This window comes from Melospiza georgiana, chromosome 3 (assembly GCF_028018845.1).
Source record: "Melospiza georgiana isolate bMelGeo1 chromosome 3, bMelGeo1.pri, whole genome shotgun sequence".
Taxonomy (NCBI): domain Eukaryota; kingdom Metazoa; phylum Chordata; class Aves; order Passeriformes; family Passerellidae; genus Melospiza; species Melospiza georgiana.
The window spans coordinates 58,298,167-58,316,220 of NC_080432.1; the positions used below are offsets into that span (position 1 = coordinate 58,298,167).

General features: G+C 35.7%; 1 protein-coding gene across 4 annotated transcripts in view; it reads left to right on the top strand.

The window, feature by feature from the left end:
* The window catches only part of RYR2 (ryanodine receptor 2), a 379,393-nt gene that overhangs the window by 206,543 nt on the left and 154,796 nt on the right, over positions 1-18,054 (top strand). For all 4 annotated transcript variants that reach the window (XM_058020341.1, XM_058020342.1, XM_058020343.1 and 1 more), the window contains 6 exons: positions 911-1,152; positions 4,544-4,736; positions 6,534-6,750; positions 6,972-7,076; positions 11,642-11,745; positions 15,848-15,931. In XM_058020341.1, coding sequence (XP_057876324.1) covers positions 911-1,152; positions 4,544-4,736; positions 6,534-6,750; positions 6,972-7,076; positions 11,642-11,745; positions 15,848-15,931 — 945 coding nt within the window. The remainder of the gene's footprint in view (positions 1-910; positions 1,153-4,543; positions 4,737-6,533; positions 6,751-6,971; positions 7,077-11,641; positions 11,746-15,847; positions 15,932-18,054) is intronic.

Consider the following 18,054-nt stretch of genomic DNA (forward strand, 5'->3'; position numbering starts at 1 on the left):
TTAAAATGTTACTCTCTTGAGTGGATAAGTGTTACAGAATGCAGTTGGCTATGTAAAATTCAGCCTGCAATGTGTACTTACTACACTTACATTGGTAACTGGTGAATAGCTGTGGTTTTTTTTTTTTTTACAGGATTTAACATCTACTAATTGTTCAAACACATAAACCAATTACTATTGGCATCTGAGTGAGAATACTGTTTCAGTTACTGAAGCACACATTTTTTAAACTTAAAATGTATAGACCATTTTTCACCAGACTAAATGAATAAATAAATAACTAAATATACTGCCTTCTGGGAGCTAATGTCTCAGATGTTGCCTAGAGGGTGCCTCAGCTTGTTCAGAGCACGGATTGCTATCCATTGTTACTCTTCTCAAGGGGGAATAAATGGCACAGCAAGCTGAAACCTGGGTAGAATCAAGAAGGACTATAAAGATTTGGGAGTGCAAGTGAAAAGTATTGGAGCTAAAGCTACCTCTTTTTTTCCATTTTTCCAGTTAGAGGAACAGGTGCAGCCAGGAGTCACATGGAAAAGCCAAAGGGTAACAAGTACAGGTATCTCCTGGGGAAATTCTGATTGGAGAAAAGAGTAACATTTTTCAGAATGAGAAGACTCATTCATTGGAATAATCTTGCTGGGGAAATGGTGGATTACCCAACATTGGACACGTATAAGATTCAGCAGGACAGTATGCTGGGCCATCTTGTCCTGTGTTTTTATCAAGAGAGGTTGCACCAGATGCTCCTTGCAGTCTTTTCCAACCTGTGTTTCCGTGAAGTGAAATTACTTCTGTTGTTTCAATTACACAAAACTAGCTTGAAATTTCAGTCAATGACAAGTACACAGCAGTTCATCTTGTCCATGAGATAAGATTTTAATAACTACTTTTATTCTTTCTGTTTAAGCATGCGACCCAACATCTTCTTGGGGATTAGTGAAGGCTCGGCCCAGTACAGAAAATGGTACTATGAACTTATGGTGGACCATCTAGAGCCCTTTGTGACTGCAGAATCAACTCACCTGCGAGTGGGCTGGGCTTCCACAGAAGGCTACTCACCCTACCCAGGGGGAGGAGCGGAATGGGGAGGAAATGGTGTTGGTGATGACCTATATTCCTATGGCTTTGATGGTCTACATCTGTGGTCAGGTATTCTCTTGGGTATTTTGTGGTTGTTGATGACTTTTTTTTAGACATTATAATTGTATTTGCAATCCCAGTGAATTTGGTTTCAGCAGCAGCAAAGTGAATAATTTATTTCAGCTGGCACTTGAAACATACAGAAACAGTACCCTATATCAGAATATGATTTAAACTGACAATGTCCATTGAAAAAAATTGGTTTGTATGAAGTAATGCAGGTAGACTAATATTTTACAGGCTGGGATTTTGGAGGGGGGGGGGGGTGTGGATAAGGGGACTCTGTGTTCATGGTAACTATGAAAATCTTATTTAAATCTTCAAAGCTGCAAAAATTGAAGTACAACAAACAGTCATCTGGATTTGTAATTCCTCTGTGGTAGTCTAAGAACAGTCTGAGATTCAGGACTCTTCATTTTAGATTTTTGGTTTGTTTTTTTATTCAAGCCAGATTTTTATATGAGTTTTTAGAAGTTCAGAGATACTTTAGAGGTGAAGAAGATTTTTAAATATGTTTTTTACCATACATTTAAAACAAGATATTTTTTATGTAGTGATGTTTTATTTGCATGCATTAGGACTGATTACTGCAAAACTTGCAGAATCACATTCCTAGCTTGCATATGATGTATTTGCTCAGGTACTTATCTTTAAAATGTTCTTGGCTTACTTTGGATCTAATTGTTAATAATAATTTTTGCATGCAGATTCTAGTACTAGAGAAAGCCGAACTCAGTATCTAAAGCATTTTTATTTACTCTTGATTGCACAAATACTTTATTCTCTCTTCAGATGAGGTTAGCTTAGCAAAATCAGAATAATGGTAGCTTGTTCTCTTATTTCTTAATCTTTTTCCCAAGTTTTGACTTTTGTGAAAAAATTCCCAGATATAATTTAGCATGGGTAGTCCTACAGTTGGACAGTCCTGAACATTCTGAAAGGAGATTTTACTATGATTTCACCTTGCTGAGAAGATTTTTTATCTTTTAATTTTTGAGAGATTATTGGGTAGTGGTAAACTAGAGAACAGCCTGGAAACTGGGAAAGGCTCTTTGGATTGGCAGTTCTTTCCACTATAAAGTTATGAACAGGTTTTCTAAAGTACCTTAGCAGACAAGAGAGATAATTTAGTGAGTCAGCTGCCTCATCCAAAGTTTTTGCAGTTTTGAGGCATTGAAGCTTGATACTTGGAAAATAATATAGTTTTACATTTCAAAAGAACTTTGCAATCAAAATAGCAATGTATTTTATTAATAAATAATAGCATATCAACTGGAGTGGCATCTTAGGCAAGAAGCTGCTACTTAGCCTCGCGTGTGTAGTGAGAATTATTTTGGAACAATGATGCATAATTAATGGTCTCATTACAAGTGTCGTGACTGAGTTTGACAGAAAAAGTATTATTACAGAAGAACCTGAAAATAATGAGCTAGCCAAGATAGCTTTTGTACTTAAGGTCACTTTTAGGGATGAAGCAAAGGATTACTGAAAATCAAAATTATATTTCTACCCACTGCAAACTTTTCAGTGAGAAACGTAACAACACAAAAAATGAATGGTTGTTTGTCATTCTCATGTCCTGCCGAAAAAAAATAGGTCAGTCTACAAATGTATCTGCAATTTTTTTCATCTGTTATGGATATGGCTGGTAGGTTTGAAAAGATTTGTGTCTTCTTTCTTTGCTGATATTGTGTAACACATACATATCTCTCAAACATGGAAGAACTTTAAGTTGTTGTGTATTGAAAATCATGGCCTTTTTTTGCTTCCACAGTCCAGACTGCTCTTGATAATCTCTGCAATGGCATTTTAAAAATAACCTTCTTACCATGAAAAATTTACTCTATTAATGAATAGCAACAATAATTTCTGCCCCCAAATTTCTGTTCTGGACCAAGCCTGTATGAGAATCACAAACAATTTACATTTGGTTCTTCAGTCCTGAAATAACCTATTATGGAGAAGTGAAACTCACAGATCCTTTAAGCCTAGGACCAGAAAAGGCATTTAGATAATTTGCTCTACTGTATATTCATCAATGACAAATACATATTTCTGTTAGCAGTCAGCATGCATTGATTTTCATAACCTATATTTGCCAAAATTTTAGTGTCTAAAAGGCATCTGGTCTCAAGTAGCATTCTTTAAGTGAATGAAATATCCACTCTTCCTTGGTAGCTTTTTTTGTATTTTGTTATCCCTACTATTGATTGTTTCTTTCTGTGATTTATTTTATAGTAACTCTCAGCTGTGATATTTTCATCTGGCAGTATCACAAAGTAATTTTTCATATATAGAGTTTTGAAAGTGTTGGTATTTTTTCTTTTTCTTTAGGGGTAAGGGAGATACGTGCATGAAAATTAGCTTGTTAAAAAATTACTAAGATTTCATTATTTTTGCTTCTGATAAAACCACATGCCTGCAGATTCTTCCTGGAAACATAGTGCTAGTTAAGTCTTTCATGTTTACACAATTTGGATGCTCTAGGTAAAGAGTTAGTGCTCTGTTCTTAGTGCGCATCATGAAGTATCTCTTGCAGACAGTGCATAAGTTATTTTTGGAAAACATATGTACACATGTTTTCAAACAGCTTCCATGTTTTTTCAAAAATTTTGTACTGTAGATGACAGTAAATTTCAGACAAAAACATTTTCTATTTCTGAATTCTATGGCTTGTTTCTCTTGGGAAGCAGGTGTGCTTGTGTAAACTTGATGCAAGATAGAATAATCCTCTAGAATTCATAAAAACTGATTAAAATATACATATATATATGCCTTCAAAATGCAGCTGTCTTTGTATATTGCTGAAAAATGCTGGTTTGCAGTTTAATGATGAAACTGAATAGTATATACTCTCATACAAGTTTCGAAGGGTACCGTGATATGGCCATTAACAGGGAGTACCTAATTTTCCATAAATAATGCAAAGTGAGATAGTTTTCTTTGTCTAAATAATGAAGCATTCTCTAGAAAAGTATACTAGGTTTCATATTAGGTACTAATGATTGCAATGTGAGGAATAAAATGTGGTTTTCTTGATTTAGACTGTTTATATGGATATCAATAATTATTCTCACATTAAATGTAATTGAGTCTTATTATTTATTTATTTTATTATTTATTTTATTATTTATTTTGGTTTGCAAGGATTAACTGAGTGTTTGGAGATGTGGCTTGAATAAAGGTGTGAAGACAGAATTATGAGAGCTGTGTTGATATCACTGTATGCTGCTATTCACAATATTGCCAGCTTAAAACCATGTCTTGGATGTCTTAGGTTAGATATTTGTGTATTAGTATGTTTATGCTCTAGAGTGATGTTTTTCTCTTTTTTAGCCTTCTGTGAAAACCAGTGTGGTTTATATAAGTTTCACTAAATGTGTCTCTGTTACTTCCATAGGTTGTGTAGCGCGATCAGTAAATTCTCCCAACCAACATCTATTAAGAACTGATGATGTCATTAGCTGCTGTTTGGACCTGAGTGCCCCCAGCATCTCTTTCCGAATAAATGGTCAGCCCGTTCAAGGAATGTTTGAAAACTTCAACATAGACGGCCTCTTCTTCCCAGTTGTCAGCTTCTCTGCAGGAATAAAGTTAGCATCCCATGGAGTTGTTTGTGGTTTTTGGGTTTTGTTTGTTTGTTTTTTTTAAGTCTGTTTTTTTTTTATTTTTCTTTTTTTTTTTTTTTTTCCTGTATAGGTGAATATACTGAATATTTCCCAGGCTGTCTGCTCTCATTTCTCTTTCTAACATGTTTTTTTTTTTTTTTTTTTTTTTGGCCAAGTTCCAGTTCTTGAATAGTGAGAGCTACAAAGAAGTCCTGAAGACACAGTGCATCTGTTGCTTTTTAGCACACCAGTGTATTCTGGTGGTTTGCAGACATATATTAGAAACATCTTAATAATTTCTTTGCTGACACATTGCTACGCATTCACTCCAGGGCAGCATTTTGCATCAGCCTTTGATATTAAAGATATATTTTCCCTAATTCACCTGTTATGAGGTAGTAACTATTATTAAAAGAGGCATTATCTGCACTTACCTTAAGAAATAGTGGTCATACACTTCCTCTTCTGCAGCATGACTTAAAATGAATTCAATCTGTATTCTGGTTGCTGTATTGGTTTTTTATAAAATTTCAAGTCACACTTGAGGTGCCAAACATCTGCTTCCATGTACTGAGAAATTTGAAACTATAATATTAAAAAAGGTTTTGTGATGTTCCAGTGGGAAGACCAACGTTATAAGGACTGGCAAAGGTGAAGGCTGAAAGCTGATTTCTGTTGGAGGTGGAGCAATGTTCTCTGAGGGATCATTCAAAGGATACCACAGAAGCTAAAAGCTGTCACACAGAGCACACACCCATCCTTTGCTCCAGATGCAGAATACACTCCTTAGACTTTGCTTTTGATAGTACAGGAGAGAAAATGTAGTAAAATCATAGATCTGCATGCTACAAAATGCAAAACTATAAACCTGCATGCTTTATTTCTGTTATCAGAGATATTACTGACAGATATTATTTGTGTGCTGCATAAGGTTTTTGAGTGTGTACTGGTATAGCATTAACAAAAATCCACTAAGATACTTAGTAAACAGAAAAGACACAAAATTATTTTGGTTTAAGGCTAGTCTTTTGGGTGTTTTTTGATTCCTTCCTGGATGGCAATGTTCTAGGAAGATTTTTCAGTATTATGCCATGGCTATGTCATATTGGTATTATGTCATTGCTACACCATTATTACCTAATTGATTGAATTTTTCAGTAATAAAGGGCCATGACATATTTACCATTTTTCATTAATAAAAGAGTGTTTTCCCCTGAGTCTCTATTAATATGACAAAAGTTTTAGGGAAGGAAATTTAGGAGATTTTGTATTGTGTCCTAAAGATTTAGTGTTTTGTGAGAGAAAAGAAAGAACCACAGGGTTTTAGGTTCATTTCTCAAAAGAGTTTGAATGGAGACCTCCTCAATGGAGAGAGTTCTGAAGTCCTTGATTGATTACTCTGGGTTTTAATCTCTGCCTTTGGAGACTCAAAAGACTGCTGCTTACTTTAAAGGTGTGCTGAGTAAACTGATTATTCTGTCTCTCAAAGATTATTGGTCTTGTCATTTAAAATGTCTTTAGTGAAGTAAAATTAACTAGAAAAAAGAATCATTTACTTTTTCTGTTTTTCTGTGTTTTTTCAATCTCCTACATCATAAACCAGCAGCAGTTAGAGAAAATTGAACTGTAAACAATGAAAAAAAGCTGCAACATTGACATTCCCCCCCCCCCCTTATTTTTTTCCCTTTTGAAAATAACATTTAATATTGTTTAGGCTTAGAGACTGATTAGGCTTTCCACCAGAAGTGTCTTGGTTATCTAAAGTAATTCTGATGTTTACAGGGTTCGTTTCTTGCTTGGAGGGCGCCATGGAGAGTTCAAGTTCCTTCCTCCACCTGGATATGCTCCATGCTTTGAAGCTGTACTACCAAAAGAGAAGCTGAAAGTGGAGAACAGCCGAGAGTACAAACAAGATCGTAGCTACACAAGAGACCTGTTGGGTCCCACTGTCTCTCTCTCACAAGCAGCTTTCACTCCTGTTCCTGTAGATACTAGCCAGGTATGGCAATGGAAAGATGGCATTTTCCTTTTTAAACACACACATATTACATGCCTATGTTACTTCATTTAGTTGAATTTCCACCTTGTCCCAAACTTGTTTTTTCCTTGAGATTTATTGAGATCCGGTTTGTATGAAGTTTGTCTGTTATGAAAGTTGGGATGGCATGTCAAGCAACTTATTTGTAATAGCTCTTCCTCTCTTATCTCTTCTCTATTTAGATTGTTTTGCCTCCTCACCTGGAAAGGATTAGAGAAAAATTAGCAGAGAACATCCATGAACTTTGGGTTATGAATAAGATTGAACTTGGTTGGCAGTATGGACCAGTATGTACCTTCCAACTTGATTTTCTGTTAATTGCATTGTATTATTTAGTACATTGGTTTCAATGTATTAATGGAACTGCATTTTTCATCAATGCCCCCAAAATTAGTAAGGTTTTAAACACTATCCTACCAAAAGCATGTGCAAACCAATGGCACTTGGGCATTTCTGAACAAACATTCTGGTATTAAAGGAATTTGGTGTGGCTGTGTTCGCAGGGGTCTCAGGTTGAGGGAAAAGATGAGGATTTGACTCCATGTTTCAGAAGGCTTGATTTATTATTTTATGATATATATTACATTAAAACTATACTAAAAGAATAAAAGAAAGGATTTTCTCAGAAGGCTAGCTAAGAATAGAATAGCAAAGAATGATAACAAAGGTTTGGGGCTTGGACTCTCTGTCCGAGCCTGCTGGGCTGTGATTGGCCATTAATTAGAAACAAACAACTTGGGCCAATCAAAGATCCACCTGTTGCATTCCACATTAGCAGATAACCATTGTTTGCTTTTGTTCCTGAGGCCTCTCAGCTTCTCAGGAGGAAAAATCCTAAGGAAAGGATTTTTCATAAAAGATGTCTGTGGCAATTTGGTGCTGAAATTTTCAGTCTAACTGTCAGCACAGAAAGCACATAGTGAATTTTTCACCTCCTGTTTGTTCTTGGAGCAAGATGTTCGACTGACTGATGGAATAGGCCAATGAAAACAGTTATTCTTGGTTCTCTTTACATGTGCTGACATTACTCTTTCAAAGTTCCAAATAAGTATTGCCTATAGAAAATTCAATAAAATCTGATTTTTGCTTTCCTTTTCTCTATTTCTTCAGTTTCATGTCTGTATGTAGCTATTTTCTTATCTCTTTCCTACTTTTCATGGAGTATGAAAAAAAATTTCTTTCAACATTTCATCAGTAAAAACTGATCATGTTATTATGCTCACTATTTGTTTCCCAAATGCTGCTTTATGAAGAAATATTGCTGTGAAGAATATATAGAAACATGCTGTATGTACTAAATATAAGTGTAAAAACATGTAGGTATTCTATTTTTGTTACTAAAAAACTTTTGGGCTTTTGAGGAGTTAACGTTACACATTTAAGATAACTGGGCATAGGTATTTATTTGGTTTAGCATACAGCAGTATACTTAAAAATATATGATTACCAGAGAAGATCTCTAGATTTTATTGTAGTTAATTTCCCCACCAAACCAAATGCAAAACCTCAGTTAAATTGTTGTGTCAAAACATTTTAATTGTGGTGTAATCATACCAGCTGTGCAGCAATCTGCAGGGACTCTTAGTGTACCATTACATATTGAGAGTCTAATTGTACAGTTGAACGCTATTTAAACCATATATGATAAGTACCAAGTGATAAAGTTAGTTATGTTCAAAATGAAAATAGGTGTTGAATATTTTAAATTACCTTGCTTTAATGCACTGTGGTAGGATGCACTCTCTTTGGGATCCTGATAGAGCATATGCTGATAATTTTCTGGAGGTTGATTCCTTAGTCATACTGGTTCCTCACAAATGATTTTTTCAGTTTCATAGAATACCCAGAGTTGGAAGGGATCCACAACAATCAAGTCCAGCTCCTGACCCTGCACAGCACCATTACCCAGAGTCCCACCCTGTGTCCAAGAGTGTTGTCCAAACACTTCTTTAGGTCTCTCAGGCTTGGCACTGTGACCACTTCCCTGAGGAGCCTGTCCCAGTGCCCACCCTCTGGGTGAAGAACCTTTTCCTAATATCCCACCTAAACCTCTGCTGAGGTTTAGGCTCAGGCCATTCCTATGGGTTCTGTCAATGACACTACAGAGAAGAGATCAGTGTCTGCCTCCCTGCTTCCCCTCCTGAGGAAGCTGTTACTACAATAAAATCTCCCCTCAGTCTCCTCCAGGCTGAACAGACCAAGTGACCTCAGCTGCTCCTCAAACGCCTTCCCCTCAAGGCCCTTCAATATCTTCATTGCCCTCTTTTGGACCCTCTCTAACAGTGTCATGACTGTCTGTGTGTTGTGGCACCCACAGCTGACTCTGGCACTCGAGGTGAGACCACCTCAGTGCAGAGCAGAGGGGACAGTCCCCTCCCTTGCCTGGCTGGTGATGCTGTGCCTGATGCCCCCCAGGTCAGGGGGCCTCCTGCCTGCCAGGGCACTGATTCATCTCCAGCTGATTCATCTGCAGCTTGCTGTCAGCCACAACTCCTAGGTCCCTTTCCCTGGCACTGCTTTCCAGTGTCTCATTCCCTGGTCTGTCCATACATCCAGGGTTGCCCCACCCCAAGTGTAGAATCTGGCACTTTCCCTTGTTGAATTTCATGGGGTTGGTGATTTCCCAGGCCTGTAATTTGTCCAGGTCTCTCTGCAGGGCCTCCCTACCCTCCAAGGTGTCAACAGCTCCTCCCAGTTTTGTATGGGCTGCATTTAGGCCACTGTTGCCAATTCTAGTTATCTGAATTCATGCACTGCAGTTACTAAGTAGCGGGGGAAGGCATGGCACAGAAATTAGCTTGGTCAGATGCACACAAGTCCTCTAATATTAGATTTTTGTCTTTTTACTTCAGAGCAAGATGCATTGTATGTAGTAGCTAGTGGTGTTTTTTCACCGTCTGAAAGTTTAAAGGCTAATAGACAGTCTTTTAAAATGATCCTCCAGATTATGAAAAATTTCTGCTGTAGCCTTTTATATTTCTCCTACATGTCTGCATCATCAGATCTGTATGCTGTATCACCAAACTGATACCCACTATTGCATGTCCTATTACTACTGCATTCTATGCATGTAACAAAGTAAAATACCAAGTTAATGTAGAAAAATAATTTAACTCTGAATATGTGTGCTATTGAAATAATCAGATGCATCTGCATATTTTTGTTTCTGTTCAATGTCACTGCACATTTAAAACCAGCCACAAAAATTATGAATTGATGGATGAGTTCTGCCACTAATGTAATTTGTTTTCAAGGCAGTAGATTTTTATTTTGTTCTCATAAAAAATACCCCAGGAAACTACAAGGTCACCCACAAAATATGTTAGCTATATGATAGAATTATCATACATTGTAGTTGTAGGACAGAAATAGTGTCACTAGGAGAAATAAAATAATTTGGATTTCCGAGGAAAATACCTGACATCCAAGACTTAAATTAGCTGTACACAGATCTAAACTCAGAGACTATACTCAATTTTTTAATATACAGATTACCAAAGATCTTAGGGATCCGTAAATAAACATTTTCACTGCTAGTAAAAGACATTTCTCATTTTACCGTCTATTAAATTTTTTAAGTGTTTGGCAGTTGAATTGCCTGTGTTGTCTGTCCAAAGAACATTAATCCTATCAAATCAAGATAAATACCCCCTGGAGACTGTAAAGATTTTTCAGTCCAAAACATAAATAAATGACTGCTGTTCGATTTGAAAATTATGTGCTTGGATCAAAATGCAAAAACTACATTACTCAGCAATGTTATAGAGAAATGTGATTTTTTTCATGACATTGAATAAACTAGATTAAGTAATAGTGTAAATATAAATTTTGAAAAATTATAACAATTAGGCTTTTTAACTTCAACTGTTAGCATTCAGTTTTCCAGCAGAATTATCTGATTGATCAAAAATCAATAATGTTATTTTTTAATAACTTCCACTTTGAACCATTAAAGGTCAGTATAAATGGTGAACTTGTGGTCCTTATAAGATTGACACTATGATGTTACTGGGCAGATGTTAACAATTGCATTGGGGTCTTTTAGTTAATGTTTTCAAACTAATGTGTTTTATCAAGCCTTTGCAGATGTTTTTGGCTAAACTCTAGCTGTGATGCTAAGTAGATGAGCTATAGAGTGCTTGGTTATCACAGCCTCCGAGGCTGCCTGTCTAGGTTATGCCTAGTGTTAGATTAAACCTTTGTAAAATAGAGGAGGTCAAAAATGTTTCTGATCATACTTGCATGTTTATAAAATGTAGGATTTTGTAAATTACAGTCTGTATGGCTCTCCTATCACTACACTAAAGGTAAATTCATGTTACACTCATATGTGTCTTCCTAACAGTCATATTCTGCTTCTATGTACTAGAAATAACTTAGAAACAAACATTTTCAGAAGTAAGATATAGGGAAGATTTCTTTTACATTGTTATTTTCATTGGGTAAGGATTTCAGTACTATCTGTATCAACATATTTATACAAACTGGATGTAGAATTTTTGAAACATGGGGTTGAAGATGAGATGGTATTTTATGGCTGTATGTTAAAACAATATAGATTGCACTGTTCTTGAACTTTGCGTATTTCCTGTGAACATCTGTATAATAGCGTGCACCAATTTGCATTTATTCCACTTGAGATATGCAAATCTGAAGTTTATTTTCAAATGCAAATCGTGCCTTGTTGAACACTATGCTCTGAGAATACAGAATACTTTCTGTTTCGAGGTGTCATCCAGTTTGAGTACTTCTAACAGGATCAGCTTTAAGTACCTTGTGGATTGACTGGTTTTAAATTTCTTTTAGTTTTTGTGGCATGTTAAGGCATGTTATTTTTTTTCTTTTTTCTCAGGTTAGAGACGACAACAAAAGACAACACCCATGCTTAGTGGAGTTCTCCAAATTGCCGGAGCAGGAAAGAAATTATAACTTGCAAATGTCTCTTGAAACACTGAAGTAAGTTTCTAGAACTTTTGAAATTTATAGTTAGAGTTTCCAGAATTATAAATTGATACGTGCATTAAAATTTGATGTGTAGGAGAGGGTAATAATATGCAAATGAGGGAGTGAGATACATTAATGATTTATGTATTTGGCACTGAAAATGACTTTGATAGTCTTTTTAGAATTATTGTTGTAATGCTGATTGTGAAATGAAAATTCAGAGAGTTTTCATCTAGGATGAAATAGATCCAAGGTTTGAAAAAAAAATCTTTGCTTCTTTGATTTTATTCAATTTAGTTTAATTCTTTCAATTTTCTTTATTGATAAAACACACTTTGACACTCAGCAGATATTTAAATTAGGAACTTTGCTTCAGGACCCCTTGCTGCTATTTCTGTGTCAGTGTGCATGTTGCCACAGAACAAACAGCAGCAGGCATTCCCTCCTTTTGTGGATGAGTGGTTAGATGTGTGAATGTCATGGAAGCTCTCCAGTTGGAATGCTAGCAAATTTCAATGGGACGTTAAAGGGTTTGTTGAAGTAATCTAGTTTTGTGGTTTACAAGGGTACAATTCCTCACCTCAGCTTTTTCAGTCAAGGAGTTGTGAGTTCTTACTTTGCTGTGAATTAATTGAAAAATCTATTAGTGTAAGTGATTTCTCCCATATGTAGGATTGCATGTAGCCAATGTGTAGAAATACTGATCAAACTGATAAATGCTTGACGGTAGATGTGGTTCTCCAGTCAGCCATACTTCTAATCTATTCTTTCTTTTTTTTTTTCCTGTTAGAATATAGTTGCTTTTTACTATTCAGAGAGATTACAAAGGATGAATGTCCGCATGTGATTTTACTTTTCTGTGAAGATTGGCCTATATTAATATCCTTGCCATGTAAACTGATAGTGCAATATACTGTCCTAAGAAAAGGCCTATATATCCTCATAGTGGAAAGCTATGTAGAACACCTCTTCTAGAACTTCTTGCAAATTTATTTTTAGGCCAGCTTCTCTGCACTATTTACTGATCTACCATTCCCACAGTAAATAAATTACTCAGTGTAAAACTGAGTACTTAGGGTTGTATTTATGACCCTAAGTGCTAAACAGTTTCTGGAGGGATAGCTTGCCATTATTTAGAGGTAAAGCATTCAGAGAGAAATTGAACTGGAAGCAAGAAAATAAGTTCAAATTCAAATACTGGTAGATATTAGAATTAAAAGGAAAGTTTTTGAGCATTTCTCATCAGCAGAGCAATGTGCTAAGGATTCAGAATAGATTATTCCTTTTTAATGAAACTACAAAAGATGATGTCATTAGCTTCCACTATGGTTAGATATTTTCCTAGAATACTCTATGTAATACGGCTCAAACAGCAGAAAAATCATGCCCTCATAATTAAATGCACACTGCTGATGTTCCACTAAGTCTTGAACAAATTTAATGAGTCTGTAGATGATTATTGGTTCAGTATCCAATGCTTTTCTAATCTAATCCTGTAAAAAATCGCCAAGTTTTTGTTTTATAAGCATACAAGTTATGGATTACTCTTTTTTAATTAATTTTATTGCTTACTCGAGAAAAAGTCTTTCCATTTAATGGATAATATCCAAAATATAAAGCACTCAGTCCTTCAGTGGGTTTTAAAATGTGTATGCTTAGTGAACTAAGTCTTCCTTACCTCCTTGGATTAGTCCTTTTTATCTGATAAATGAAGTTCTAATTTTGTAGTATTGAGTTGTATTTATCACGTAGACATCTGTTGTGCAGGGATTTAGGACCCTCTTACTCAGTTTGTTTCTACATGCTTGAAAATGTTGAAAAATCAGTGAACTAATCAGTTCTAGGTGATCCATAGATGATGATTTGAAGACCTGTCTTGACTATTTCTTTACTAGATGTGTCTAATCTACTAGCTGTCAATCTTGATGGGGGGGGGGAAAGGAAAGGAAATGTTATTTTAAAACTTCTAATAATTTTTGTTACGATTTGCATCAAATTGTATACTTGAAATAGTTGCAAAACATAGAGAATAATGCTGACTGTAATTTTGTTTTCCTTTGTGGTTTGTTGGCAGTTTTGCTGCCAGATGAGAGAGTTAGAAACCAAGGAAGATCTAAGTCATATTATCTGATACAACATTTATTTTCCATATACTGGGATCTTTGTTTATTTTAAGTAAGATTGAATACTTTTATGAGCTATAAAAATTATATACTGTAGGAAATGTCAAGATGCAAGAATTAGTTGCCTCTGAAAATGTCATAGAATTAAAATATGCTTGCTCATACTGTTTCTGCACGTGCTTATATATATGTTTTATAGTTTGGTCTTGTATATTTTTCTGCTTGTTCTTGCTTATTTTTTTGTGACTGACTTTCCCATTTCTGTGTGTTTACTCGGTCTTGTGTGATAATTACATCCACCATTGTGATGATGAGATCTACATTCAGCCACTTTTCATTTTCTTGCTTAGGTTTGAAGAGCTTTAATGGTTTTTCAGATTCTGCCAGTACAGTCTGTCATTTTATCCTCCTGTGGCACTCTTATTTGAATTTGTTTTGTTTGGGTAGAGATAATTCCTGGCTTACATTACAGGAAAATTAGGGGTTCCAGAGGTTAGCTCCTCTGTAGTGCATTTCACTATTAGATATGTTCTCCTACTTATGCTGGTGATAGCTTTATAGGAATCATGTACTCTTTATGCCAGGTGAAATCTAGCTGCATGGTGTATTCTTAGCAGATAGTGTGTTTTGCAGGAAGGGGCCACTGGATATTTCCTCATTTCTGGCTTTACTGTCTAGTTTTAAATCAGGGTTCACAGTCCATAGGAGTAGGACTTACTTCATGTAGCTAGCACTAAAAATATGCTGCAAGAATCTCCTTGAAACAGACAATTCATCTGCCAAAAGAAATAATGTTAGAAGAGTATTTATGCTCTTTCCCCCCCAAGTCAGTTCAAGAGCAGTAAATATAGTTGAAGCATACTTCAACAAGAAAATATCATTTCAGCTAGTGGCAAGAACAAATAAAAACCTTGTTTGACACCTTTCTTCCACTTCAGGAAAATTTGGAATGGAGTCCAAGGTATTTACACCTGTGATTTCTTCTGTAATCAGTTTCTTTCAAAAATATAGTTATCACCCTCAGGTTTTGAGAAAATTCTCATCTGACTCCAAAGTTAAGACTCTGACTTTTGTCTAGGATTTCTATTAATTTCAATGTCAATATTTTATCAATGCACCTAGACTTAAAAAGACTATAAGCCAACATTGACTATAGATACAGGAACAAATAATTAATAATTTACTGAACAAATCCTGGAGACAAATGAGATTTTAAAATTTATGCTCATAAGCACTGTGGCTATAAGGAAAGCAAGAAGTCTGAAGTAATCAGAAACCAAATTAGTACTGTTGGCTCTGTTTTAAGTTTATATAAATAGTGTTTGTTTTCTGAAATGACCTGAATTTTGCAGATTTAGGCCACAGTGGGCTGGTTCAGTGGCTCTGTAGTATAAGCATCATGGTAGGTACAAGACACACTGTCTAGATTGAATAAGTTGCCACTTTTGGCCTAATGCTTATCATGCATTCTGCTGTAAATTCTGTCTTCAGAAGTGTGTTGTCCTAAAAAACCCAGATCCGACTGAAATCTCTAAATAATGGCTTCTTTAGAATGAAGACATATTATAAGGATAAGTGATATTTATGCCTTTTTATATTTTTATGGCTGTGATATAAGTAATAAAACGTAAAGATGTGGGTATGAAGCAGTATGAGTGAGTATGTAAGCACTATGAATATAAAGCAGAAATAATATTCAAAGGGCAATCTTCAAACTGATAGCTGATAGATTAAATATACTATATGATACTACACTTTGAAGTACCTTACTCATATTTTTGGAACATCTTGTGGCATTTTCTTAACACTATCAGAAAGCTTATTACATATACAAAAAGGCTGATCTTGATCTTTCCATATTATACTATAATAATTTCCATAGGTCTCATTTGTTTTATAGTGCCATTTGTAGGCACTATAGTGTGCCTATAAACAGTAGGAACTCTAAATATCAAATTATCAGTAATTATTATCTGATTTCTGTGTCCTAGAACCCTGCTTGCATTAGGCTGCCATGTTGGAATTGCTGATGAACGTGCTGAAGAAAAAGTGAAAAAAATGAAACTTCCAAAGAAGTAAGTTCAGTGTGTCTTCTTGTTAGGCAGTGTGAATTAAGTGTATTTTATTTTAACAATTCAATGTTTACACTTCTAATTTTATTAGTTCTTGGGCCTGCATGCATGAATTCTCAGGAATTTTCAGCAATTTTCACATACCATAATTTACAATTTTTCTTCCAGGTGTTTGTCACCTAATGTGTAGACAAATTTTAGGGTTTTTTTTGCTATGTTGTAGTGTCTGACGTTCACAGTTATTTATTTCCTTTATGTATTTTGTGTATCACAGAGGCTTTGTAAAGAATTTTACGGTAAATTTGCCAATGTATTTTACAGTGCTGCAGATATTTAAAGGTGACCCTTTTGAAAGTTCTCAAATGGCCATGACTTGACGTATAGAGAACTGGTACAATCACCTGACTTTTTTCCAAGTGGTCTTGAATGTTGGCATCAGCATTAGTAGGACGGGGCTTAGCCTGGTATGGTGTAGTGCCCTCCACTACCACAGCTCTGAAACCAGCTCCTATGGCCCAGCCAAGTTGCCCTGGCTTCTTAGCACCAGTATATGCCCAGAGAGTTTGGGAATAAAGAACTTGGGATCTTGGACACAGCTGAGATAATGGAACTTTAGTTTCCTATGCCTGACAGCCTTATTGCCCAACATACACTTGAGCCCAGGGGATTAAGGAAGATTATATAATATGTAAGAAGTCAGAAAGGTAAATGCCACAGTTTTACTAGAAGAGAAATTCTGCATGATCTGTTATTCCTGAATTTAAGACAGTGACTTAGTTTCCTTGGCTATGACTCAGAGCAATGGTAAGTGCTGCTTGCTGAGTTCCTGCCCCCAGTAGCAGCTCATTGCTCTTCGCAGGAATGTGTTGTGTGCAGAAACTGCTGTTCCTCTGGTATTGCATATCTCCATTATTCACTGCAATCCTTCACTGACCCATACCTTTGTGTTACGTGCAGTCCCTGAGGCCAGTGTAACAACCTCCAGCACGTTTAACTAAAGCACATCTTCTTTCTTCCTTTTGTGAGCCAAAAGCCTGTGCCTCATTCTGGCAAGATCCCTGCAGGCTTCTAGGTAATACTTTGCTACAAGGTAGCTGTAAGAACCTGGACCATCAAGTCTTTGGTATCTACCCTACTGCACAGATTTACATACCATTGATATTGCAGTTTCAGAATCCCTGATGTGGTGGCTTTGCCAGAATGAATGTGAATAAAAGCAGGGTATTATTTTAAGTTCCCCCCCAAACTGTTCTTCTATTTCGGTATCCCAAAATAACTGTATATTTCTCAAAGAAGAAAAGATATCTAGGGCCTTCTGTATTTTCGTTCTGAATTTCCTGGGCAGAAGTATATGTGCATTTGCAAGATTGTTCAAGTGAATTAAATTTCCTGCTTTAGAAAAACTGTAGCCAAATCTCAAGTCTGAAGAAATTATACTTTCTAATATAAGAAGTCAAATAATGTTGAGACTTTTTAATTTCATTAACCATCATAACTGTAGGAACCTGAAGTCATACCATACATACAAAGTTAGAATTTTGATACCTCACATATAATGGATTGAAAAAACTAGCAAAAAGGAAAGGAACACATTGTGGCTGCATTCCTAAAAGGTTGTGCAGGGGAGTGTGACTGGAAAGAGCGCAGTAATTGCCAACCTGACAAGTGTGCTAATTCCATATGTTTCACTGTTTCTGTTACTGTCTTGTTTTACTCATCTCACTAAAGTGACTTCACAGAAACCTGATGAGAGGTAAACTGTGAGGGCAGTGAACTCCTGTGGGGGCTTGCTGTAATAGAAACCTGCAGATTGTGAACTATGTAGAGGACTGATTTTGGAATGATGTTCTTGAATTGTTTTTTTTCTAGCTTAAACTTTTTCTTTTTATTGTGGTAATTTTGAAGGAAGATTCAACCTCCTATTTATAGATCTAATCCCTCTTAAATACCTGGTCGTTTTAAATTATTATTTTCAACAAATAATTTGTTTAACTGTGTTTTAAGATGGTTGTTACAGAAAAGAATTAATTAAGATTGGTAAAGTATTTGATTACTTTAGGCTATAAATGGGGATAAATACTGTTTAATTTTATGGGTTCTTCTCTGTCAGTACAAATAAAGAAAAT